General features: G+C 47.8%; 1 protein-coding gene across 9 annotated transcripts in view; it reads right to left on the bottom strand.

Annotated features, from left to right (window-relative positions):
• Positions 1-25548, bottom strand: part of LOC145358780 (receptor-type tyrosine-protein phosphatase delta-like) — a 517644-nt gene that overhangs the window by 16812 nt on the left and 475284 nt on the right. For all 9 annotated transcript variants that reach the window (XR_013889502.1, XM_080213067.1, XM_080213059.1 and 6 more), the window contains 3 exons: positions 24519-24697; positions 18336-18462; positions 11640-11765 (listed from right to left, as the gene is read on the bottom strand). Coding sequence is in view for 8 of the 9 variants with exons in the window: in XM_080213067.1 (XP_080069193.1) it covers positions 11640-11765; positions 18336-18462; positions 24519-24697 (432 nt within the window). In the remaining variant the exon portion in view is untranslated. The remainder of the gene's footprint in view (positions 1-11639; positions 11766-18335; positions 18463-24518; positions 24698-25548) is intronic.

Here is a 25548-nt window from a genome sequence, read left to right as displayed (position 1 = left end):
CAGCAATTTGAGCATAGTGCTGAGGGGGTGTGGCGCTGAGGGGGTGTGGTGCTGAGGGGGCACAGTGCTGAGGGAGCATGGCACTGGAGGGGGTGCACAGGAGATTCACTAGGCTGATTCCTGGGTTCCTGAGAGGGTTGGCTTATGAATAGAGACTGAGTAGACTGGGGCTATACTCATTGGAATTCAGAAGAATGAGGGGAAATCTTAAAGAAACACATAAGATTATGAAGGGACTCGATAAGATAGAAGCAGGGAAGTTGTTTCCACTGGTGGGTGAAACTAGAACTTGGGGGCATAACCTCAAAATAAGGGGAAGCAGATTTAAGACTGAGTTGAGAAGGAGCTTCTTCACACAAAGGATTGTGAATCTGGGAGTTCCCTGCCCAGTGAAGCGGTTGAGGCTACCTCATTATATGTTTTAAGGCAAGGATAGATACATTTTTGATCAGCAAAGGGATTAAGGGTTATGGTGAGCGGGCGGTTAAGTGGAGCTGAGTCCACAAAAAGGTCAGCCATGATCCTATTGAATGGCGGAGCAGGCTCGAGGGGCCAAATGGCCTACTCCTGCTCCGAGTTCTTATGTTTTCTCCGACAGTCCAAAGATGTGTGGATTAGGTAGACTGGTCATGCTAAGTGTCCCCCGACACTAAAGGGGCAATGCCCCAATACGCAGGCACGGTAGCACAGTGGTCAGCACTGCTGCTTCACAGCTCCAGGGACCTGGGTTCGATTCCCGGCTCAGGTCACTGTCTGTGTGGAGTTTGCACATTCTCCTCGTGTCTGCGTGGGTTTCCTTCGGGTACTCTGGTTTCCTCCCACAGTCCAAAGATGTGTAGGTTAGGTTGATGTGGCATGCTAAAAACTACCTCTTAGAGTCCTGAGATGCGTATATTAGAGGGATTAGTGGGCAAATATGTGGGAATAGGGCTTGGGTGGGATTGTGGTTGGTGCAGGCTCGATGGGCCAAATGGCTTCTTTCTGTACTGTAGGGTTGCCATGATTTCTATGCGTAACAGGAGGGATATCTAGAATTGAGTCACAAGGGGGCATGCAGGGGGTTAGGGGATAGGGCCTGGATGGGCTTGTGGTTGGTGCAGACTCGATGGGCCAAATGTCCACCTTCTGCAGTGTAGGGATTCTCTAATTTTACATTATCTGGAGATTGCTGTTCATTCTTGCTCTGATGGCCCACTGCGTTTCCTACATTTCATCAGCGACTACACTTCAATGCACTCCACTGGTTATAAAACATTTAGGAACATCCTGAGGAAGGCAGTCAGTAAGTGTGGCTCCTTTCCATTATTGAATTAAGCAAAAATGAATCTACAGACAGAATTGGTGTACGATGAGTTCATTGTGTCAGCCATGTTTTGCAGAACATGTTACCATAGCAACATAGCCGAGGAACACAATCTGCCAATCACATCCTGGATTGCACTGCGATGATGTGCAGTGCTGTCTCTTCTGATATAGGAAGTAAAAGTGTTCAAGGGAATCCAATCTGACTTGAAGGGGCCAAGACACAAAGCTCCAGGATTAATAGTGCCAGGGGTAAGTTATAACATCATTTAAGAACCCATGATTGCCCTCACGCTGCTCTGACACACACCCTGTCCTGCTATCTACGTTGGGGCATAGCCCCTTTAAGGCAATGGGTCACGTGACCTGCGGTGTGGGGATGAACTGTTTGGGAGCTGCCCTGGGTGGGCATTCCATGTTTGGAGTGTGGAGCGAGTAGACGGAATAAAGGTCTGTGTTCCCTGATGCTTCGCCGGGGAGTAGTTATCGAGGATTTACCTCAGACATCTCACACCTCCCTGTTCCCGTTTTGAGGGATTTTCGTGTGCCCCCCCCCCCGAGATAAGGATGCGGATCTGCACTCAGCCATAGAAAAACCATAGAAACTCCTACAGTCCAGAAGGAGGCCATTTGGCCCATCGAGTCTGCACCGACCACAATCCCACCCAGGCCCAACCCTCATATCCCTATGTATTTTACCCACTAATCCCTCTAACCTAAGCACCTCAGGACACTAAGGGCAATTTCAACACGGCCAATCAACCTAACCTGCACATCTTTGGACTGTGGGAGGAAACCCATGCAGACACGGGGAGAACGTGCAAACTCCACACTGACAGTGACCCGAGCCGGGATTCGAACCCAGGTCCCTGGAGCTGTGAAGCAGCAGTGCTAACCCACTGTGCTACAACGTCTCACTGCCTTTAAACTTTAACTTCTTAATGAGGAAAATCAGTCATTCAATCCTCACCTCATCCTGTCCCTCCGTCCTGCCCCAAACCCCATTCCCACCCTGCACCTCATACCCCAACATTCCCTTTATAGCTGTTAGAACGGCAAAGGCCATTCTGCCCTTTGTCTACTCCACTGTGGGCTCAGGCATTTTAGACTCCCTGCTGTTTTCAAGAAGTCGGGCCTGTTTTGTTCGAAGAAATGGTTCGCGACTCCTCAGAGGATTCATGAACCACAAGGGAACCCGTGACTGATTGCACTCCTTCAAAAGGTAAATTAACAAATAGGGGAGGCGAGGCCTAGTGGTATTCTCACTAGACTATTAATCCAGAAATTCAGCTAATGTTCTGGCACCCGGATTCAAATCCCACTGCAGCAGATGGTGGAATTCAAATTCAATAAAACAAAAATCTGGAATTAAGAAACTACTGATGACTGTGAAACATTATCAATCATCGGAAAAACCCATCTGGTTCACTCGTGTCCTTTAGGGGAGGAAATCTGCTGTCCTTACCCAGTCTGGCCTACATGTGACTCCAGAGCCACAGCAATGTGGTTCTCAACTGCCCTCCAAGGGCAACAAGGGATGGGCAATAAATGCCAGCAACGCCCATGTCCCACAAATGAATAAAAAAATACATTGGTCAGCACTGTATAAGTGTTGAGATGCATTGGAGTACTTTCCTCATTTTGAAAAGTGCTTGTATATATTCGAAACTAAAGAAAACGTTGCTTGTGATCTCTAGTGCAATAGTCAAAGTGATTTAATTGCCCAGTATCTTGTTAAAATAAAAGAAAGCCTTTAGCAACTTACATTTAGAGAAGAAGGCCCAACCTGTTCCTGGATTGCTTTGATTGACAGGACATATGGTATAGCTTAAGAAAAAACATTTTTTTCCAGTTTCAATAGATTCCATTTCCATACTCCCCAGGGTTTGCTATTATAGCTGAGCCCATTACGAATGCTTGGCTGAGTTTTAAAATCTCCAGATCTATTTATCTCAGTCAGAGGGCCATGCTCCCATTTGGACAGTTTAAAAAGTTTGTTAAAGGATTATCTGCCTTTGATATGGTTTTTGAAATAGATGTTTGTTTTCCCACTTGAGGGGATTTAAAATTTTGAATGGGTTTTATGAATGAGAGTTTATCACGAACTGTGGTCGAGTGAAAGCTCCATTAGATTAGTAGAAGTTTAATTCCATTTCCTCTCCAGTTTAAAGACATAAGGAGAAATTTTCCAGTGTTGCCAAAGTCGACCCCTGCCGCGAATGCCCCGGAGATGGGACAGGCGAGCCATGCAAATTGTCATTAACTCTGGCGGGACTGGAAGATCTCATTGGCGGCCGATGGTGAGCCACCTCTGCTGTGAGGTGGGAGGGAGGCGGAACTGGAAAATTCTGGCCATAGTCCCTGAGATCAACCCATAGTGGATACTGGCTAATGGCTATAAAGGATATGTTGGGGGTGGGGATTGGGGCAGGATGGAGGGACAGGATGAGGTGAGGGTTGAATGACCAATTTTCCTCATCAAAAAGTTAAAGTTTAGAGTTTATTTATTGGTGTCACAAGTAGGCTTACATTAACACTGCAATGGAGTTATGGTGAAAATACCCTAGTTGCCACACTCCGGCACTTGCTCGGGTACACTGAGGGAGAATTTAGCATGGCCAATGCACCTAACCAGCACGTCTTTTGGACTGTGGGAGGAAACTGGAGCACCTGGAGGAAACCCACACAGACACGGGGAGAACATACAGGCTCTGCACAGACAGTGACCTAAGCCGGGAATCGAACCCGGGTCCCTAGCATTCTGAGGCAGATGTGCCAACCACTGTGCCACCGTGCTGCCCCTAGACCAATGTCCCAGTAAATGGCAATCACAGTTCTAGCCTGCCGGCCTGGTCACCTGCCCACCTCTGTTGCCACCTCAGTCCTGCCCCCAGAGGTGGTGGGCCTGACTCCATCGTGCCCCAACCTCCCGGACACGAAAAGATGACGGGGTGGGGGATGGGTCTGCCGATTGGGAAAGCTTCCCGGCTCAAACCTCTCGCCTCCGTAATGAAAACCCGGCCCACAGTCACTATCCGATGGGCGCAGAGTGAACCATGCTGTTTATTTTGCAAATATTTCTTAGCCACCATAACGGAGATAAGTTATAACGCATTAATGTAGCATCTTCAAAAGTAATGGGCAGGCCAGTTTCCACTGTGTACACAGACTGCTTTGTTTGTTTTCGAAATGACTAGACGTGGCCTTAATGAAATAAATTCTAACGCCGTACTTGGACTCCTTTTTCCCTTACCTTTGGGTTTTGCTTTTTTAATCAAGGCAGGCAGAGAGTTAGTACTTCTCTTTATAGCTGCTTGGGGCAATTTGAAGCATGGATGGCCAATTCTGTTGAGCACAGTATAATGTTTAGTGTTTTCAACTGTAGTTAAGTGGCTAGTTACTGCCTAATTTATGTCATAACTCATTTTCCTCTCTCGCTGATGCTCCTCCTCTGCAGGCACTGTAGATGTTAGCTGGGTTCTGGCCACCTCCTGCTGGCCGACCCAAGTGGTCAATCTGTACGTGTGTGCCGGGATATTCGACCATGGCAGCCCTCTCACTTCGATGCTTAAAGTGTGCCCTCATCCATTGCTATTGGAGAGTGATCAGCACCCATTGTGGATGGCACGGTGGCACAGTGGTTTGTACCGCTGCCTCACAGCGGCAGGGGACCTGGGTTCGATTCCAGGTCTGTGTGGAGTCTGCACATTCTCCCCATGTCTGTGTGGGTTTCCTCCGGATGCTCCAGTTCCCTCCCACAGTCCAAAAGACGTGCTGGTTAGGGTGCATTGGCCATGCTCAATTCCCCCTCAGTGTACCCGAACAGGCACCAGAGTGTGGGATTTTCACAGTAACTTCATTGCTGTGTTAATGTAAACCTACTTGTGACGCGAATAAATAAACTTTAAACTTGCCCAATTTCTTTCTCCTTTGGCCAAGTACCAGGTCCAAATGTAATATTCCTGCAGCTGGGCTGACCAGCTAACCCAACAGAGACTAGGAGCAGAACCTGGAGCTCTCCTGTGTTGTTCTGTCCCACATGCGGCAACTGAGCCAAGAAGGAAAACAAATTCCATGTTTCTAGCAAAGATTACAGATTTATCTTTCTCCATATCACTAGTTCTTTTATCTTTCCATAACTTACACCATGCTCTCTTGTGCATCGTAACAGAGAGAGCGATGAACATCAGTCAGGCTTCTGAAGGATTCAATAACACAAGATCATTGCCTCTTTGTAATAAACCGGACTCCACTCAAACGCAGTGCCTGCTGTTCTGCACGACACAGTGAGACCCCACAAACAAGTGCGAGAATGAATTCTGCCGATGGTGGTTAGGTGCAGCAGTTGGCCATCCAGCCCCTTCATAGCTGACCTGGTTGTAGCCTCAACTCCACTTGCCCCCCACAACCACCATGTCCAAAGATCTTTCTCACTAGACTTTGAATATCAGTGGCGTGAGGTCAAATCAATGGGAATTCCGGATGACAGCAGCTGGACCAGAAAATCCCAACCACTGGCAACCGGCATTGAAGAATCACAGAATCCCTACAGCGCAGAAGGAGGCCATTCAGCCCATCGAGCCTGCACCAACAACAATCCCACCCAGGCCCTCTCCCTATAATCCCACGTAATTATCCTGCTAGTCCTCCTGACTAGGGGCAATTTCGCATGGCCAATCCACCTAACCTAAGGTTCACTAGGCTGATACCGGAGATGAGGGGGTTCGCCTATGAGGAGAGATTGAATAGACTGGGTCTGTACTCGATGGAGTTTAGAAGGCTGGAGGGGGATCTTATAGAGACGTATAAGATAATGAAGGGGATGGATAGGGTAGAGGTAGAGAGGTTCTTCCCGCTTAGAAAGGAAACCAGAATTAGAGGACACAGCCTCAAGGTAAGGAGGGGTGGGGGCAGTTTAGATCAGAGTTGAGGAGGAACTTCTTCACTCAAAGGGTGGTGAATCTCTGGAATTCTCTGCCCGTTGAAGTGGTGGAGGCTGCCTCGCTAAATATATTTAAGACGCGGGTAGATAGGTTTCTGATAGACAGGGGAATTAATGGTTATGGGGAGAAAGCGGGAAAGTGGAACTGATCCACTTCAGATCAGCCATGATCTTATTGAATGGTGGGGCAGGCTCGAAGGGCTAGATGGCCTACTCCTGCTCCTATTTCTTACGTTCTTATGTAACCTGCACGTCTTTGGAGACATTGCCTCCTGCACGCACACTCAACATTGCTGGGTTAATACTCCATGAAACCTCGCCTAAAGCAAGGTGCTTAGATTGAAGCCCCCGTAAAATTCGAGTTTAGTAACCTCATAAAATCATACAAAATTCAGACTTTGGGGAGCCAGAGCTTTAAATATGAACACAAACTTTTATTCACCATGGTGATTAACTTCATGATGGAATTAGTTTATAATTTTTGCTGACAGCGAGGTCAAATGGGAGCCCTTCCCCAGATACAGACGTAGTTAGTAACTATTGCTAATTCTTTCAATTTCGTTGTAGTGATGCTGGAAAATTACTTAATGGAAGTGATTCACAGATAATGGCTTGGCTGTATCCATACAGTGCTTTGTCAGGTCGAGGATCTAAAGTTCACACTGGAGGCTATGATGGTGGCCACTTTGATTAGGGACAAACAACAGTGGAATGAATGCTGCAATGTGGTGTAAAATTCAATGAATCATTAATGATAGTGCAAGTGTCGGGATCACTGGTGTGCTGCCTGAGAAGCTCAGTATTGGAAGGTGTAATCTTCGTCGTATCACTTGCTTGGATAAAGACTACCCTTCGCAGATCGACTTTGCCTGGCTTTACTACTTATTCCGGCTTTGTAAGATATTTTTTTTCTGGTTTTTGACAGGCCTGGCTGAACTGACAGGTCTACCTGGGAATCACTGAGAAAACAGGCCAGCTGGCGCAGGATAATAGTTGTGACATATTGACATTATACACAACATCTTTTTCTATGGACTTCTACAATTGATGTGAATGTCAACACTGAAGCCATGCCTTTCAGGAGATGTGCTCTGATTATTTACTGGAGGGAGTGAGCAGAACAAGGAAGCATCTGAAGAAAAATACGTAGTACATTTAAGAGCTGTGTTCCCGGGAGGAGTTGCATTCCATACAAAATGTCTGGTTGCTTGTGTTCCTCCCACATCAGTAGAAAAGGTGCAAAGAGGTCAAGTTGTAAAGTGACATTGTCACATGAGGTAGGCCAAAGTGGAACAGGATGCACTCTAACATTCTTTTCCAGAATGCTACAAATGTGGAACTTGTTTCCCTCACTCTACCGTTCCTTCTATCATAGAACCCTACAGTGCAGAAAGAGGCCCTTCGGCCCATCGAGTCTGCACCGAACACAATCCCACCCAGGCCCTACCCCCATATATTATACCCACTAATCCCTCTAACCTACGCATCCCTAGACACTAAGAGCAATTTAGCATGGCCAATCAACCTAATCCGCACATCTTTGGACTGTGGGAGGAAACCGGAGCACCCGGATGAAACCCACACAGACACGAGGAGAATGTGCAAACTCCACATAGACAGTGACCCGAGCCGGGAATCGAACCCAGGACCCTGGAGCTGTGAAGCAGCAGTGCTAACCACTGTGCTATCGTGCCACCCCAACAGATATTTAAAACTCAAGCTTGGCACCATCTCATTAAAATTTACTTAATCGCCTACTCTTCTCAACATTCTTGGGTCCCGTCCCACTACCTGGGATTTCCTTCATTAAAACTGGGCTGGTGTATTGATGGGGAACTCTTGTGCTCTCTTTGGGTATCTCTGTGCCTCCTGTCCCAGCTTAAAAACCCATTGCTGCATCACCTGTACTTCTCTTAGACATTTTGACACAAGACAAAGCTCCCTATCTGGTAAGTGGTTCTTTGCTCACCTCCTACATGGAGAGAAATTTCCGATCCTGCCTACAACCGGAATTGTGGACATAGACTATGCAAAGGTCCGTTAACCTTGGCAGGATTTTCCGGTTTTGGGGTAAGCATGGCTGGAAAATCCTGCTCCTTGTTTCCACTACAGTCTTGCTTCTCTTTATTTTACCCAACACTAATCTTTCTCTCTTGTGTAAAGTCACAATCAAGTTGCCCAATGATTAAAAATATTTGCACTAGTTTCCTTTTTTTGCCATACCACAGTGCTTACACAGCACAGTAACAGTCTAATTTCAGCCTAACGGGTCCATGCTAATGTTTTTGCTCTCCCAGTTCATCTAACCCTATCAATGTACCCTTCTGTTCCTTTCTCCCTCACGCAGGTATCCAGCTCCCCCTTGAATACATCAATGCTGTTAACCTTAATCACTCCACATGTCAACCAGCTCTACATTGCAACCACTCTCTGAGCTGTTTATGTTACTCAATGCAAATCATTGGATAATTCAGAATTTTTCAGCATAAAGCATGACGTCAAAGGTAGACGGTGCTGATGTCAGTGCACCCACTCCTTCTGCTCTCCTTTGGCTCCTCTATCCCGGAATACTGTGTCAAATTCATCATTGTTGAACTGAAACTTTAACTCGTTCATTCCCGGGACCTCAGGAACTCCTTATTTAATCTATAGTCTTTCATTCCTTCAACCAAAAGGCTTTAAAAACCCTAGTCGGGGCCACTTAACTGTGACTTCTCAACTCGCCTTGCACCTACCCTCAAGTACTCTTTTCAACCTTGGTACTGCGCCGCTCTGCAGCAGCTGACACCTCTGCCGAGGTGGAGAAGCTGGCTCACACAATGTGTCGAATCAGTTTTCGTTTAGCTTCAAGGCATGGGGTACATGGCACGGAACAAGGTACAAGACCGTCTGTGTGGAGTTTGTAAGTTCTCCTCGTGTCTGCGTGGGTTTCCTCCCACTGTCCAAAGATGTGCGGGTTAGGTTGATTGGCCGTGCTAAAATTGCCCCTAAGATGCTTAGGTTAGAGGGATTAACGGGTAGTAATGTGTAGGGGTATCGGGATAGGGCCGGGGTAGGATTGTGGTTGGTGCAGACTGGATGGGCCAAAGGGCCTCTTTCTGCACTGTTGGGTTCTATGATTCTACGATTATGAAGGACATGAACAGAGTGGAGGGTCAGTCATGAGGGGACATAGGTTGAAGGTGAGGGGCAGGGGGTTTAGGGGGGATGTGAGGAAAAACATTTTTATCCAGAGAGTGGTGACGATCTGCAGAGTGATGGAGGCGGGTTGCCTCATACCCGGATGAGCACTTGGCATGTCATAATATTCAAGACTGTGGGCCAAGTGCTGGCAAATGGGATTAGGTGGGACTTCAGGCGTTTCGAATGTGTTGGCGCAGACTCGATGGGCCAAAGGGCCTCTTCTGTAATTCTAAGACCTGACCTGCCCAGGAGTCCTCAGCAGAGGGACTGAGCACTGCGGTTCAGTGGGGTGCGATCCTGATGTGGTGGGTCAGAGATGGTCAGTGCAGTAGCTCAGGACTGGGGTTTGATAGCAGCCTGCGTTTCAAAGACGATGGCTATTTTTATCCTGATGACGGTTAAGAGTCCTTAATATGCAAACGAGGTTCTCAAAGCGCAGAAACTGTCATTTGCCAGGTGTGGTTACAACAGATTTCTCCTGCACGGTACAGAGTGAATTGCCCTGTCATCGAGAAACCTCTCGGATGAGATTAAATTCAAGCACATTGTGGTAAAACACCTGAGGCAAAAACTGAATGTAATCACCGTCAGACCTTCTCCCAATGGTTATCTCTCAATGATTATTTTTTAACGCAGCATATTATCTGTAAATTGGTTCTTTTTAATACCTGTTATTTCCCTCAATAGCACCTGCTGTAAACACGCCAAAGGGGCTGGTCACAATGTCTGCATTTTCAAGCTGCAATATTTTCAAGTGAGTTGATGAAATTAGTAAGAGCGCGTGTGAATTTGAAAGAAAAATGTTTAGCTTTTACAGCAACTTTCACACAATGGCACGGTAGTTAGCACTGCTGCCTCACAGCGCCAGGGATCCAGGTTCGATTCCCGGCTTGGGTCACTGTCTATGCAGAGTCTGTACGTTCTCCCCGTGTCTGCGTGGGTTTCCTCCGGCTGCTCTGGTTTCCTCCCACAGTCCAAGAGGCATGCTGGTTAGGTGTATTGAACATAGAGCACTGCAGCACAAACAGGCCCTTTGGCCCACAAGTTGCCCCGATCGTATCCCTACCTACCAGGCCTCTATAGAATATAGAACACTACAGCACAAACAGGCCAATTGACTGTGCTAAATTCTCCCTCAGTGTACCCAAACAGGCGTCGGAGTGTGGCAACTCGGGGATATTCACAATGACTTCATTGCAGTGTTAATGTACGCCCACTTGCGACATTAATAAATAAACAAAAACCTAACCCCAGAATGTCCCAAAGCACTTTGCAGCCAAGAAAATATTCCTGAAGCGTAATATGAGAATGATGGCAGCCAACAAGAGCACAGTAAGGTCTCCCAAACACCAATTAAATAACTGGCCGGATCCGGTTTTCCATGTTAGTTGAGGAATAAACGTTATCCGTTACGTGGGAACACCCACCTGCTCTTTGAATTGTGTGGCCAAAGGGACAGATGGAGGCTTAGTTTTAATCCTTTATCCTAAAGGCTGCATCTTCATCAATGCAGCACCTTCTCAGTACGGCGGAGAAGTTAAAGTAGGGCTTGAAAACACAACCAAATAACGGAGAATTCCACCACCAAGCCCGGACTGACCTATCTAACCTCAGCTGACACAGCAATTGTGTCGACTCACGCTGTGTTCGTGAGCACCCCTGTGTCCATTAAACCAGGCCCCTCGCTCCCTCAAGTTCTAAACAACTTCCCTAATTATGTCATCAGCTTAAACAAATAAGAAATGGCCCAAGAAGACTGGTTTTAAGAATTGGAAGTCTTGACAGTAGCAGTAGTGTTACAATTGCAAGGCAGGTAGGGAGAGCTCTTTGTATACCGTCTGATGTGGGTCACGATGGGGCATTTCCTTAGAAAGTTGGTCACCCCTGACTTTGTATGGTGGGGGTTGCTTTAGCTCGGTTGGCTGGACAGCTGGTTCATGATGCAGAGCGACGCCAACAGCACGGGTTCAATTCCTGCATCGGCTTCTCCGACTTGCCCCCCGCCTGAGGTGTGGTGGTCCTCAGATTATATCACCAACAGTCAGCCTATGGTCACCTGAGATTACAGCATCTTTATATGGTGTAGGATCATTCCAAAGTAAACCTACTGCACATCTCTCCCACCCACTCACATAGATGGTAACCAACCCATACCCCCCCTCTAGAACTTCAACCTCCCCCGCTGTCGAGAAGTTAGGATTTGGAGACTCACCCTTGCGTCTGTGACCTTGAACTCACGAAGGATATACTGTGGCATGTTGTACTCTGCCATGGGGTCCACGACAAAGTACTGATATCTGGCGGATCGCTCAGCTGGCCAGTACTGGTGACACTTCTCCTGTTAAACAAGCAACAGATCAGTCAATTAATGGCACTATGTACAGAAACATGGTCCGTTCAGTCACTTCTTAACTTTTTAAGCTCTTTCTAATGTCGTGAGCCATTGGCTCCTGATGGACAGGCATCTGATGCTGGTGGCATTAACTAAGTTTGAAAAAAAAATAATTTGTAGGATATGGGCATCAGTGGCAGGGAAGTCATTTGTTTTGCGTTATAAGGAGAGGCCGGATAGACTGGGAGTGTATGAGGCTTAAGGATGATGTTATAGCGGTCTATAAAATAATGAGGGGCACAGATCAGCTTGATAGTTATTGTCTTTTCCCAAAGGTAGGGGAGTCTAAAACTAGAGGGCATAGGTTTAAGGTGAGAGGGGAGAGATACAAAAGGGTCCAGAGGGACAATTTTTTCACACAGAGGGTGGTGAGCGTCTGGAATGAGTTGCCAGAGATAGTACTAGAGGCGGGTACAATTTTGTGTTTTAAAAAGTGTTTAGGCAGTTACATGGGTAAGATGGGTTTGGAGGGATATGGGCCAAACGTGGGCAATTGGAACTGGCTTAGTGGTTAAAAAATAAAGGGGTGTCATGGATGAGTTGGGCCGAAGGGCCTGTTTCCATGCTGTAAACCTCTACGACTCATTTATTGCCAATCCCTGGATGCCATTGAGAAGATGGTGGGCAGCGGCCATCCTGAACTGTCGCAGACCCCGCGATGAAGATTCTCTTGCTGTGCCGTTGGTTTGGGGATTGCAAGATGTTGGGCCAGAGACAATGAAGGAATGGTGACATGTTTCCCATTCAGGAAGGTGCAGGACTTGAAGGGGAACACGAAGGTGGTGGCATTCTCATTCATTTGCTGCCCGTGTTCTTCCAAGTGGCAGAGGTCATGGGCTTGGAAGCAAATTTGCCAGGATTACTCAGTAACCAGTTTAAGTCAACCTGCATTTCAGCTTTGGCAACATTTGGCAAACTGACATTTGGCCCAATATAAAGAGCAGCGTGACTGAAAAGGCCACTGGCATAAAACAGAAAAGATTTCTTGAAAACCTCGACTGATACAAACTGCCTCCTAACCAGGGCAGCAGGGTAGCATGGGGGCACAGTGGTTAGCACTGCTGCTTCACAGTGCCAGGGATCTGGATTCTATTCCTGCCTTGGGTGACTATTTGTGTCTTGTCTCCCTGTGTCTGTGTGGGTTTCCTCAGGGTGCTCCAATTTCCTCCCACATCCCAATGACGTGTGGGTTAGGTTGATTGGCTGTGCTAAATTGCCCCTTAGTGACAGGGGGATTTTCAGGGTAAGTATATGGGGTTATGGGGATAGGGCCTGGGTGGGATTGTTAGTGCAGACTTGATGGGCTGAATGGCCTCCGTCTGCTCTGTAGGGATTCTATGAATCTCTGAAAGTCAGCCTCAATGTTGTCGCCCGGATTGGAAAAGGAGAAATGTTGAAATTGGTCTTTCAAACCTGGGTTGTGCCTGAGCAGTCCAGATCTTGCTATTGATAAAAGCCTGGAGTGAATTACCAGGGTAACTGGCGTGGTGGCAGAAGGAACAATTTCAAATGTTAAAATTCAAACACGGGCTCGGTTATGGTCTCTGTTACATCGGAGGACCTCAGCCAGGGCTACAAACTGCCTCACTGCCCTGGGTCCGACACCATAAAATCAGACGTGGCTCCCAATCCAGTGATGACTGTTGGAAACATGTCACCACCGTCCAGGGAAGGATTGGGTTTAGCTGTGACGCACCCTGTGGTTAAATGGACTGCTGTCACTCACGGTCTGAGCTCATACCGTCGCTCGGATAAAGCACTCGAGGTTACCGTGAGCAACCAAAGTCTGAGAGAGGGAAGAAATTGGATGCATTGTTTTGAGAGAAGTAAGCAATCCAAATTGATTGTAGCTGACATCAGAGAACAGCCCAAACATGATCATCGTTGTCATGTAATCACCCCCTTGTCTCCCTGTATCTGATTACCATTCCTCACACACATTCCCTTGCAAATGCAGCTCTTATTAAAGGCTTATTATCGCTGCAAGATAGAGCTTCTCGCTCCACAACCTTTTGATGAAAGATCTACAATTGGCTGCCAAGCAGATATATAGATGGAAAAATAGATACAGAAGTATCTCGATATAGTTAAACAAGCGGACAGGCAGATAGATATAGTTCGAAATACACTGAGATACACAGAAGAGATGTATAGATAAGTAAGACTGACTGAGATATATGTAGCTCAACAGAGATAATGGTTAGTTAATGGGATGGGAGAGCTAATATCTAACAACATGGGGATACATCATAGGTCAGTAACGTAGAAGGAGATTTACAACTCCTGGGAAAAGAATGAAAAGTGAGCACCATGGATTCTAATTATACAGATCTCCTCGCTGTGACCCAGACATTCTGGTAGAAACTAATTACTTAAGAGTTTCCTCCAGACACAAATTATGCAAAAATAAACAGGGAAGTCACCCAGTCCCATTTCTCAGTGAAGTCCCATGAGGCACTGATATCCTTGAGACTGGAGCCTTGTTTTTGGAGGTGTCCTGAATAAGTCAGCAGATCCCAGCCAATTCTATTTCAACAAACACGCACTGCAGATGCCCGGTTAACATCCGCGACATTTCCGAATGTGAGTAAACAGGCTCAAAACAAACGGGTTGAGATGCCAGATGACACCTTTTGGGATCACTCCAAATTGTCAATTGGCGATGAGGGCAAAATGGATGCTGGAAATCAGGAACAAAAGCAGAAAATGCTGGGAAACCTCAGCAGGTCTGGCAGCCTCTGTGGAAGACAACGGCACGGTGGCACAGTGGTTGGCATGGCTGCCTCACAGCGCCAGGGACCCCGGTTCGATTCCAGCCTCGGGTCACTGTCTGTGTGGAGCCTGCACATTCTCCCCGGGTCTGCGTGGGTTTCCTCCGGGTGCTCTGGTTTCCTCCCACAGTCCAAGGATGTGCGGGTTAGGCCACGCTAAATTAACCCTAGTGTCAGGGAGATTAACAGGGTAAATATGAGGGGTTGCAGGGATAGGGTCTGGGTAGGATTGTGGTTGGTGCAGACTCGATGGGCCAAATGGCCTCCTTTGGCACTGTAGGGATTCTATGAATGGAACCAATGGTTCAGCGTTCCAGCTCTGATGAAGGGTCATCCAGACTCGCGGGGTTGGCTCTATTCTCTCTCCACAGAAGCTGTCAGACCTGCTGAGATTTTCCAGCATTTTCAGTTTTTGCATCAATTGGCGATGCTTGTGAAAAACAAAGCATTCTTTTTCCCCCCCTCTCAGGGTTAAGCATCTCACCCCAATTATTCCTCGAACTCCCTATCGTGGCAGACTTATAGTTATTTCAAAAAGCTGTGCTCCAAGAAAAGCTGTTCTTTCGGCGTTGATTGACTTCGCTGACAAAACCCTTCACCAAGACTGGCAGCTTTGAGTGTGCGTGAGAGAAGAACTTAAACGCCAGGCTGTGTGGTGATGCAGGTAAAGACAGACTCGGGGGAATGTGCCCGCTTCACAGTTCTGACAAAGCCTGGCTGGCAGCAGTTCCAAACCGTAAGGAAACACTTCACAACTATCGAGGTGGAATGAAAATCAACTGCTTGAAGCCTGCAGCTGATTCTGACGGAGAGTTCCCGTTAACGTTCAACTGTTGAATCTGATCAGATCCCCACGACGAAATCTTCAGAGGCCCACTAACTGGGGGGGGGGGGGTCAAAGATTGGGCGGCACAGTGGCTAGCACTGCTGCCCCACAGCGCCAGGGACCCGGGTTCAATTCCGGCCTCTGTGTGGAGTTTGCACATTCTCCCCGTGTCTGCCTGGGTTTCCTCCCACTATGCAAAAGTGTGCAGGTTAGGTGGATTGACCGTGCTAAATTGCCCCTCAGTGTCCCAAGATGTGTAGGTTAGAGAGATTAGCCACAGTGGGGTTACTGGGGGTGGGTGGTGGGCAGACCTGGGTAGCATGCTCTATTGGAGAGTCAGTGCAGCCTTGATGGGCCGAATGGCCTTCTTCTTGATAATATAAGATGTAGTTATATATGTTGGAGAAAAGTTTAAAGGGAATATTAAGGGGGGGCTTCTTCACGCAGAGAGTGGTGGATAAAGTGGTAAATGTGGGGTCACTTTTAACACTTAAGAAAAACTTGGACGGGTTCATGGATGAGAGGGGTGTGGAGGGATATGGTCCAAGTGCAGGTCAGTGGGACCAGGCAAAAAATGGTTCAGCACAGACAAGAACGGCCAAAAGGCCTGTTTCTGAGCTGTAATTTTCTATTGTTCTATGGTTCTATGTTTTGTGTAAGATGTTGAGAGGTATAGATCGGGTGGTTCTCAAGAGGCTTTTTCCAAGGGCTGGAATGGTCACCACGAGAGGACACAGGTTTAAGGTGCTGGGGAGGAGGTACAGAGGGGGTATCAGAGGTATGTTTTCCACTCAGAGGGTGGTGGGTGAGTGGAATCGGCTGCCGTCGGTGGTGGTGGAGGCAAATTCGAGAGGGTCTTTCAAGAGACTTCTGGATGAGTACATGGGATTTAATAGAATTGAGGGTTATAGGTAAGCCTAGGAGGTATGGATACCATGGGCGCAACTTGTGGGCCGAAGGGCCTGTTTGTGCTGTAGTTTTTCTATCTTCTATGTTCACTGCAGGGATCCTAAGCTGCCTGTGTGGAGTTTGCACGTTCTACCTGTGTCTGCGTGGGTTTCCTCCCACAGTGCAAAAGTGTGCAGGTTAAGTGGATTGACCATGCTACATTGCCCCTTAGTGTCCAAAGATGTGTACATGGTAAATGCATGGGGTTGGGACTGGGTTGGGGGGGGGGGGGGGGAGTGGGTAGGGGGGAGGTAGTGGGGTAGTGTGGGCCTGGGTGAGATGCTCTTTCAGAGAGTTGGTGCGGACTTGATGGGCCAAATGACCCCCTTCTGCACTGTAGGGATTCAATAGATTGAGAACAGTTCCAAGAGTTGGTGCGTTCTCTGGGATTACGACATTGCAACTACTAAATACTCGTGTGGGAGGTTTTGAAGCGGACTGGGCAACAAGCCCCCTTTTGCACAGATTTCCAATTCACAACAATGAAAATTTAAACTGCTCCTGATCCCTCTCCCACAGTTCATCGTGAATTCCCGCCCATTCCCAAGTTGCATACAACTTGCTCGACTGACCAGTGTGTGTTAATGAGCTCAGGGGATGAGCAGAACAGGTGAGTCACCCTGACCACGTACCTGACATCCACCTACAGACATCGAGCTGGTTTTGTGAGGGACACTAATGTCTACTGAAGAATTTGACGACCACTCTCAGCTGAGATGCTGAAGCAAACCTACAGCTTTCGTAGTCTTTATGGTTTCAGACCACACCAAGCGGCATCTTTATCTGGAGCTGTTGGCTGAGGGTATTAACTCATTGCTGCTATTGTGGGTGAGCTGAAAGAAATGCTTGGGTGACTTCCCTTTCCTACAGCCTCATCTATTTCCTTGAACATCCATGCGTGACTGGAACAGGTTTAACACGGTCACCATCCTGTCTTATTACTGAGCTACAGAGAGGACACGGAACATGCTCTGCATCAAACTTTAAGTTAATTTTAACAGCAAAACAAGGTCAAATGGGTTGAAGGGTTGTTTTCGCCCAGACTGTGAGCTTTGGAGGAAGAAACATAGGATCTTTTTTGAGCCGGGCCTTTCCCTGGTTAATTAAATGACCAGTATGGATCCTGAAACAAACTGGCACCAAGCAAGATCAGCACTACTGTCAGAAAGCATTTCTTCACTCAAGTGATTGAATCTTAGAATCATAGAATCTACTGTTCAGAAGGCCATTCGGCCCACTGAGACTGCACCGAACACAATCCCAACCAGGCCCTATTTTCGTTACCCCCCCCATATTTACTCTGCTAATCCCCCCTGACACTAGGGTTAATTTATCATGGCCAATCCACCTTATTCACACATCTTTGGAGTGTGGGAGGAAACCGGAGTACCCGGAGGAAACCTACGCAGACACGGGGAGAATGCGCAAACTCCACACAGACAGTGACCAGAGGCCGGAATTGAACCCGGGTCCCCAGCACTGTGAGGCAGCAGTGCCACCATGCTGAAATGGTGCAGGAAATGGTAGGTCTTTAATGGAACAATGCGCTCGATGGGCTGAGTGGCTTCATGCCTGCCCAATCTCCCTTGATCTTTGTAATATCTTTTTCTCTTTCACCAAAGTCTCCTCGTCACAAACATCATGTTCGCCTGATGTGGCACCAAATTTCTCCCAGGCCTTTGCCAATGTTCCTTATGTCAGCTGTGAGTGGGGGATTGAAGGGATGGCCTGCAATCCCTTTGTCCTGCTTCCTATGGAAAGGTAACTTGGATCTGCTTGGCCTGATGCTTTTCCACAGTTGCGGAGCTGAGACGGAGAACCGAAGGGTTCCGGGATGTGGCCTGCTGTACAGCGACACTGTAAGTCTCAGCGACACCGTCCTGTCTCTTTAAACAAGTTTAAAACGTGAGCAAATTAACCAAATTAACCACTGAATCCTGGGAGAACTGTCAGATGTCAAGCGATACTTACACGTCCCATTTCTCGCAGTTTAGTGAGCATAACGACAATGGTGGAATTGTTCTCCCACAACATTCTCCAGAAATCCTCTGTAGTCTCTGCTAAAGGACCTTGTGTGGCTATGTAGGCTTTCTGTTGTCTGGGGGCAACAAATAAAAGCTTTGATTAGTATCGGATTGGAGGAGGAGAGAAGTCTCTGTACAGGGAAGTGAGGGTAAAAGCTGGGTACATCAGCTGTAGGTGATGATTAAATGTGTGGGGTAAGGAGCATATGGTCTGTGAAATGAGGTTAAATGAGCGGGATGGGTGCCACCACAAGGTACATAAGAACATAAGAAATAGGAGCAGGAGTAGGCCATCTAGCCCTTCGAGCCTGCCCCGCCATTCAATAAGATCATGGCTGATCTGAAGTGGATCAGTTCCACTTTCCCGCTTTCTCCCCATAACCCTTAATTCCCTTGTCTATCAGAAACCTATCTACCCGTGACTTAAATATATTTAGTGAGGCAGCCTCCACCACTTCAACGGGCAGAGAATTCCAGAGATTCACCACCCTTTGAGTGAAGAAGTTCCTCCTCAACTCCGTTCTAAACTGACCCCCCCCTTATCTTGAGCCTGTGCCCTCTAGTTCTGCTGTCCTTTCTCAGCAGGAAGAATCTCTCTACCTCTACCCTATCCATCCCGTTCATTACCTTGTAAGTCTCTATAAGATCCCCCCTCAGCCTTCTAAACTCTAACAAGTACAGACCCAGTCTATTCAATCTCTCTTCATAAGCTAACCCCGTCATCTCCGGTATCAGCCTGGTGAACCTCCTCTGCACTCCCTCCAAGGCCAATATATCCTTTCGCAAATGAGGGGACCAAAAGGTAAAACACACATCGCTTGCGGAAGAAGATTAAATGGGTCAGGCAGAGCCCAGGATAGTGCATCTCAACTTTTGATTTGATTTATTATTGTCACACGTATTGGGATACAGTGAAAAATATTGCTTCTTGCGTGCTGTACAGACAAAGCAAACCATTCACAGACAAGGAAAGAAGAAGGTGCAGAATGTATGTAGTGTTACAGTCATAGTTAGGGTGAAGCGAAAGATTAACTTAATATATGATAGATCCATTCAAAAGTCTGATAGCGACAAGGAGTGGCACAGTGGTTCGCACTGCTGCCTCAGAGTGCCAGAGGCCCGGGTTCAATTTCAGCCTTGGGTTATCATCTGTGAGGAGTTTGCATGGGTTTCCTCCGGGTGCTCCAGTTTCCTCCCACACTCCAAAGGTATGCCAGTTAAGTTGATTGGCCATGCTAAGTTGCCCCTTAGTGTCGGGGTATTAGCAGGGTAAATATGGGGGTTACATGGATAGGGCCTGGGTGGGATTGTTGTCGGTGCAGGCTCGATGGGCCGAATGGCCTTCTTCTGCACTGTAGAGTTCTATGATTCAATGAAGCTTGAGTCAGTTAGTACATGACTCAGACTTTTGAATTTTTTTCCTGGTGTAAGAAGTGGAAGAGAGAATGCCCGGGATGCAATAGAGGTAAATAGGCAGATAGGTAATAGCTATAAATAGACTGAGTTGCGTAGATAAGATAGAGATAAATACGACTGATAGAGATACATGTAGGTAAATAGAGATAAAGTAGACAAGTGGTTAGTTAACAGGATAAGGGAGCTAATGTCTAACAACATGGGGGTACATCATCGGTCAGTAACATAGAAGGATTAATAACTCCTGGGAAAAGGAATGAAAAGTGAGCACCATGGATTCTAAGTATACAAATCTCCTTGATGGATAGGATGGGAACAGAGGGATCTGGTTTTAGTTCAGACACAGTAGGAAGTTTCACAACACCAGGTTAAAGTCTAACAGGTTTATTTGGTAGTAAACGTCACTAGCTTTCGGAGTGCTGCTCCTTTGCCATCTGATGAAGGAATAGACAGTTCCGAAAGCTAGTGGCGTTTACTACCAAGTACACCTGTTGGACTTTAACCTGGTGCAGTGAGACTTCTTACTGTTTTTACCCCAGTCCAACGCCAGCATCTCCACATCATTAGTTCAGACAGGCAGCATGGTCAGTACAGGCTTGGCGGGCTGAAGGGCCTGCTCCTGTCCTGTAATTCTCTTTGTGACCCAGTCATGCCAAGGTTGGCATGGAGGATCCATTGGATGGGTTGGGTAAGCACTCGAGGGTCTCACACACTAACAGCTTCTAAAACAACCCCAACACGGTCCCAGAGGAGTGAGGCTGGCCTTCGAACCAGCCCACCTTGGCAATTTCCTTCCTCCCCAGCTGGTTGCCTACAATCTGCTTCTGGGGTCAGTGTGCCCACCTCTATCCTGTTATTTGCCTTCACGGAGTGAAAATTGGATCCAGTGGGGCCCTTAATACTGAGGCAGGTCAGCAGAGTCGATAAGTTTGAGCTCCCTGCCCTGATGGCGAAAATCCAGCCCCAAGGACCCGATTGTCTGATGACATCTGAGCAGAGAGAAGACAAGTAACTGTGCCAGGCGCAGCGCCTCCTTTCCTGCTGGTTTACAGTTTCTGCCAACTGCCTTCTGCTCTGTCTCGGCGCTAACAGAGACTGCAGGTTTTTATTTTAATTTGCGCTCTGACTGTCTGGCGATTCGCTGTGAGAAGGTTCATCTTTCTGCTCCAGGACTGCTCAGCGATGAACCACGAATTGGAACGTGGCAGGATGAAGCCTCTTGGCAACGCACAGGAAGCACTGGGGTAGCTGGAGAATGCCCAGGCTGTGTGGTCCACGCAATGGCATTGCTCCCTTAACCGTCGGGGGCACTGTGTGAGAGCCCGTAAGCTGGCAGCGCACAGCACACTTATACTTAGTGCAACGATGATGCTGCTTCTTCCACTGTTGGTATTTATTCAACTTCCAGTTTAAAGGACAGGTGGCTAACTGCTAAACTGTGGGATGGCTGCTAATTAGTTTGACCTGACGATAGCTGCTCGGGTGATCATACTGATTTGTTTTGCTCTCTGTTCCTCATTCTACCAGGGGCAGGTAGTGAAGTGTTTCTGTTGAAGATTAATTCTCTGTTTCTCTGTCCAGGATTTCTTTTTTGGGAATCTGTCAGTCCTGCTGCCCAGTAAAGACGCAGCTCGGGTGGCCAATGCCTCGGAACTGTCCAGGAGGCTTCCTGGGTTGATGAATGAACTTTGGCAGATCACCCAGGAGAAAGTATGTTGCCTACACTTTTTGTGCTAATGGACCGCTTAGCCCCATGCACCCCACCCCCCGCCCCCGCGCGCCCCCCGCTGCACTCTCCTGTTGACCCTGGAGCCTTTCCCAGCACAGCTGTTGCCGCCTTTTGTTGAGGCATTGGCAGTATGCACGCTCCAGGCATTCCTCCAGTGCCAGCTACCTTGACCAGAAAGCCTACACACCAGCCAACTCTGCCCTAACTGGCACACAAACCTGCCCCCACCCTCAAACAGAGTAAAGCTGAGCTGTGCCCTGCGTCCTGATGGATGGGAATGCTGCATCCACCACGCACTCGCTCAACCTTTTCAGACACACAGCTGACATGTAAGGCGGGTGAACCCCCAGCTTTGCACCGAGTTGGAGATCTGCCTGGTTAACGTCTTGAGGCAGAGACATTCCTCAAAGTGGGAAAGTCAGAGCAAAGCTTTCTTCACAGATCCGAGTTTGCCTCTGCCACGTGTGAAAATGCTTTGGGAACTTTGTGGTGGTGCAGTGGCAATAATAACCCAGAGGCCCAGGCTAACGCTGTGGGGACAGGGGTTCAAATCCCACCACGGCAGCCGGTTAAATTCTGAGTGGAGTTTGCACATTTTCCCCGTGCCTACATGGGTTTCCTACAGGTGCTCGGGTTTCCTCCCATAGTCTGAAAGACGTGTGGGTTAGACGGATTGGTCATGTTAGATTGCCCCTTAGAATCAGAGGTATTAGGTAGGGTAAATGAATGGGGTTATGGGGATTGGGCTAGGGTGGGATAGTCGTTGATGCAGACTCAATGGGGTGAATGGTCTCCTTTTGCACTCTATGAGATCTAACTTTGTCGATCTTCAGCCTTTCTCTTGCAAGTTCAATCCATCGTCCAGTCTACAAACTGAGGCTGGGCGAGAAACAGCTCTTGAGTATTTAGTAATTGACCACTTTAAGGGACTCAGTTGAGGCAGAGGCCAGATTCCTGTCCGAGGTCTTGCTCACCCCAGTGGAGGGGGAGTGTAAAATTCTGGCCGATGAGTTTTTGTGTTCATCAGAATACTGGCTGGATAGACTGGGACTTTTTTCTCTTGTGCGTAGGAGGCTGAGGGCTGATCTTACAGAGGTCTATAAAATAATGAGGGGCACTGATCAGCTAGATAGTCAGTATCTTTTCCCAAAGGTAGGGGAGTCTAAAACTAGAGGGCATAGGTTTAAGGTGAGAGGGGAGAGATACAGAAGTGTCCAGAGGGACAATTTTTTCACACAGACGGTGGTGACCGTCTGGAACCAGCTGCCAGAGGTAGCAGTAGAGGTGGGTACAATTTTATCTTTTAAAAAGCATTTAGGTAGTTACATGGGTATGATGGGTATGGAGGGGTATGGGCCAAATGCAGGCAATTAGGATTAGCTTAGGGGTTTTAAAAAGAAAAAGGGCAGCATGGACAAGTTGGGCCGAAGGGCCTGTTTCCATGCTGTAAACCTCTATGGCTATCTGGGCCAGGTAAACTCATTACTGTTCATTAGCTGTGAAATGTTTTAAAGAGATTATAATTGAACAATATTAAATCTCAAAATAATATCCACTCTTTGCCTGACTCGCATCTTTCACATTTCATTAACTTCCTCGAAGAAACTGATTTTATTGACTGGATCTCTCGCCAATAAGAGGCCTGGCTGAAAAGGCCAACTGTCCCATCATGCATTGCAATATATTAAAAATGGCCGTGCTGTAACATTGGCAGCACTGGATAGCTGTGAGTTGGATCCTCTCCAAGCTCTGTCGATTTCCTGATTACAGGGGTGCTGAGATCTCCTGAAGAGGGAAATGGAGGGATGGGGATTGAGCCAGAACCCGGACACGACAGTGCGTCCTGGTAAGTGGTCAAGGAAATTTGACAACAGAAATCCGAGGAGCAAATGCCACACCTCCCTACTTGCCAGCACTTTGGTACAAAATATGTTAAAATGGACCAAGGGAAAGGAGAATATAGGTCTTAAACAGGGATTTGCAGCCATCAAGAAATGGGTATAGTGGGCAAGGACTGGGTGGCTTACTGGGCAAATGTGGCATTGGGCTTTATAGACTAGGAAAACTCAGCTTCCAGCTGGGACGGTACACGTGACTTCAGCATTCCTGCTCCAAGGTCCTCTCTGCATCTGATCACTGCTCGAAGCACAGCACGGGATAGATCATAGAATAGAATCCTTACAGTGCAGGAGGAGGCCATTCTGCCCATCGAGTCTGCGCCGAAAACAATCCCACCCAGGTCCTATCTGCATAATCCCACGTATTTACCACCCTAATCCCTATTACCTATGCACCCCGGGACACTAAGGGGCAACTTAGCATGGCCAATCAACCTAACCTGCACATCTTTGGAACGTGGGAGGAAACTGGAGCACCCGGCGGCAGCCCACACAGACACGGGGAGAACATGCGGTCTCCGCACAGACCGTGACCCAAGCTGGGGATTGAACCCAGGTCCCCGGAGCTGTGAGGCAGCAGTGCTACCCACTGTGCCGCCCGTGCGGTTGGTGATGCCCTGCATTCCAAATAGCTGCTTGGAGTCACGCGTAAGAAACAATCACACTGGCGTAGACACCGCAGTGCTGCCAATACTGACCGAGTTATAGCACCATGCAAGCCACTGGCGACACGAGATCCGACACAGCATAAAAGGTCGCTTCTGCATTGGGTTAATTAAGAACTGGATCTTTGCTCAGCAGCAGTTGCAGTTTATAAAGTCGCAGACTGACTGTCATTAAGACTCCACACCTTTAACTCAAAGTTTATTTTGCTAGATGACAGTTTTCCCCACTGTGGAGCATGTTGGCCAGCACATCCAAGCTATTAATAATGGTGTGAAATCGTTTAGAATCTAAAAAGACAATCTCCTGTTGCTACAACTGTGCATCGAACCGCACAGCAGATGGTTTCTCTGTGAATGTACAGTGCTAGTGAAGAATCGTGGCATGTAGTCAGCACTGGCAGTTTCCCCATGCAGGCACTTACCTGTAACCATCAATAAAGCTAGCATTGATATAATCAGAGCCCTCCACCCCACGGATTGGCTGGAGACACACTCTTGTTGTCTCGTACGGCATAATGTTGACAAGGCGGTTCTTGAACTTATTACATGGAAGATTGGCACTTATGAATCTGGATGTGTGAGCTTTGGAATTGGCCAGGCGCTGAAACAAAAAGAGAGCAGAAAGAGAATGAGGGCAATCAGAGGCATCGAGTGACATGTCCGGGTCCGTGTTAAAGGCTCTCTTCTCCCTTTCAACAACACTTTCCGCTGTACTAATACACGTGACAACACTAAATCAAATCAAATCTACCTCGCCCTCCTAATCAAGCGAGCTACTCTGCAGTATTTCTGTTGTCAGTCCGATCCCAGCTGCCCCAGGTTGTGACAACACGTTCCCCCAGCTCGGCGAAAAATTACTCCAGTTAAACTGGGCCACTAACAATGGAAAGGACGCATAATCACAATCTAAACTCTCCTCCTCCTCCTCCATTCCCTCGGCTCCCTAACCCCACGCAAACAGTTTCATCTGCTGTACGTACTCATGGTTAACTCTCATACTAGCAACTGGTATCACTCTGCTCCTCAGATAGGAATCTAAAAGGAAAATCTTGAATAGGGTGGTGGGGGAGAGGGGGGAAATGTCTTCACACACTTGCTTTGGCTCCTAAAGAAGACAGAAGCCCCATTGCAAAGGTATTCAAACTGTAGACTCAGGCTACATGCAGTCTACAGGCAGCTTACAGGCTACATGGGGTCTCCAGGCTACATGTGGTCTACAGGTAGCCTACAGGCTACATGCAGTCTCCAGGCTACATGTGGTCTACAGGCAGCCTACAGGCTACATGCAGTCTCCAGGCTACATGTGGTCTACAGGCAGCCTACAGGCTACATGTGGTCTACAGGCAGCCTACAGGCTACATGCAGTCTCCAGGCTACATGTGGTCTACAGGCAGCCTGCAGGCTACATGCGGTCTACAGGTAGCCTACAGGTTACACGCAGTCTCCAGGCTA

Source organism: Carcharhinus amblyrhynchos, chromosome 26, assembly GCF_965287045.1.
Source record: "Carcharhinus amblyrhynchos chromosome 26, sCarAmb.v2.hapA, whole genome shotgun sequence".
Classification (NCBI taxonomy): domain Eukaryota; kingdom Metazoa; phylum Chordata; class Chondrichthyes; order Carcharhiniformes; family Carcharhinidae; genus Carcharhinus; species Carcharhinus amblyrhynchos.
This window is presented reverse-complemented; position numbering and strand designations above follow the sequence as displayed.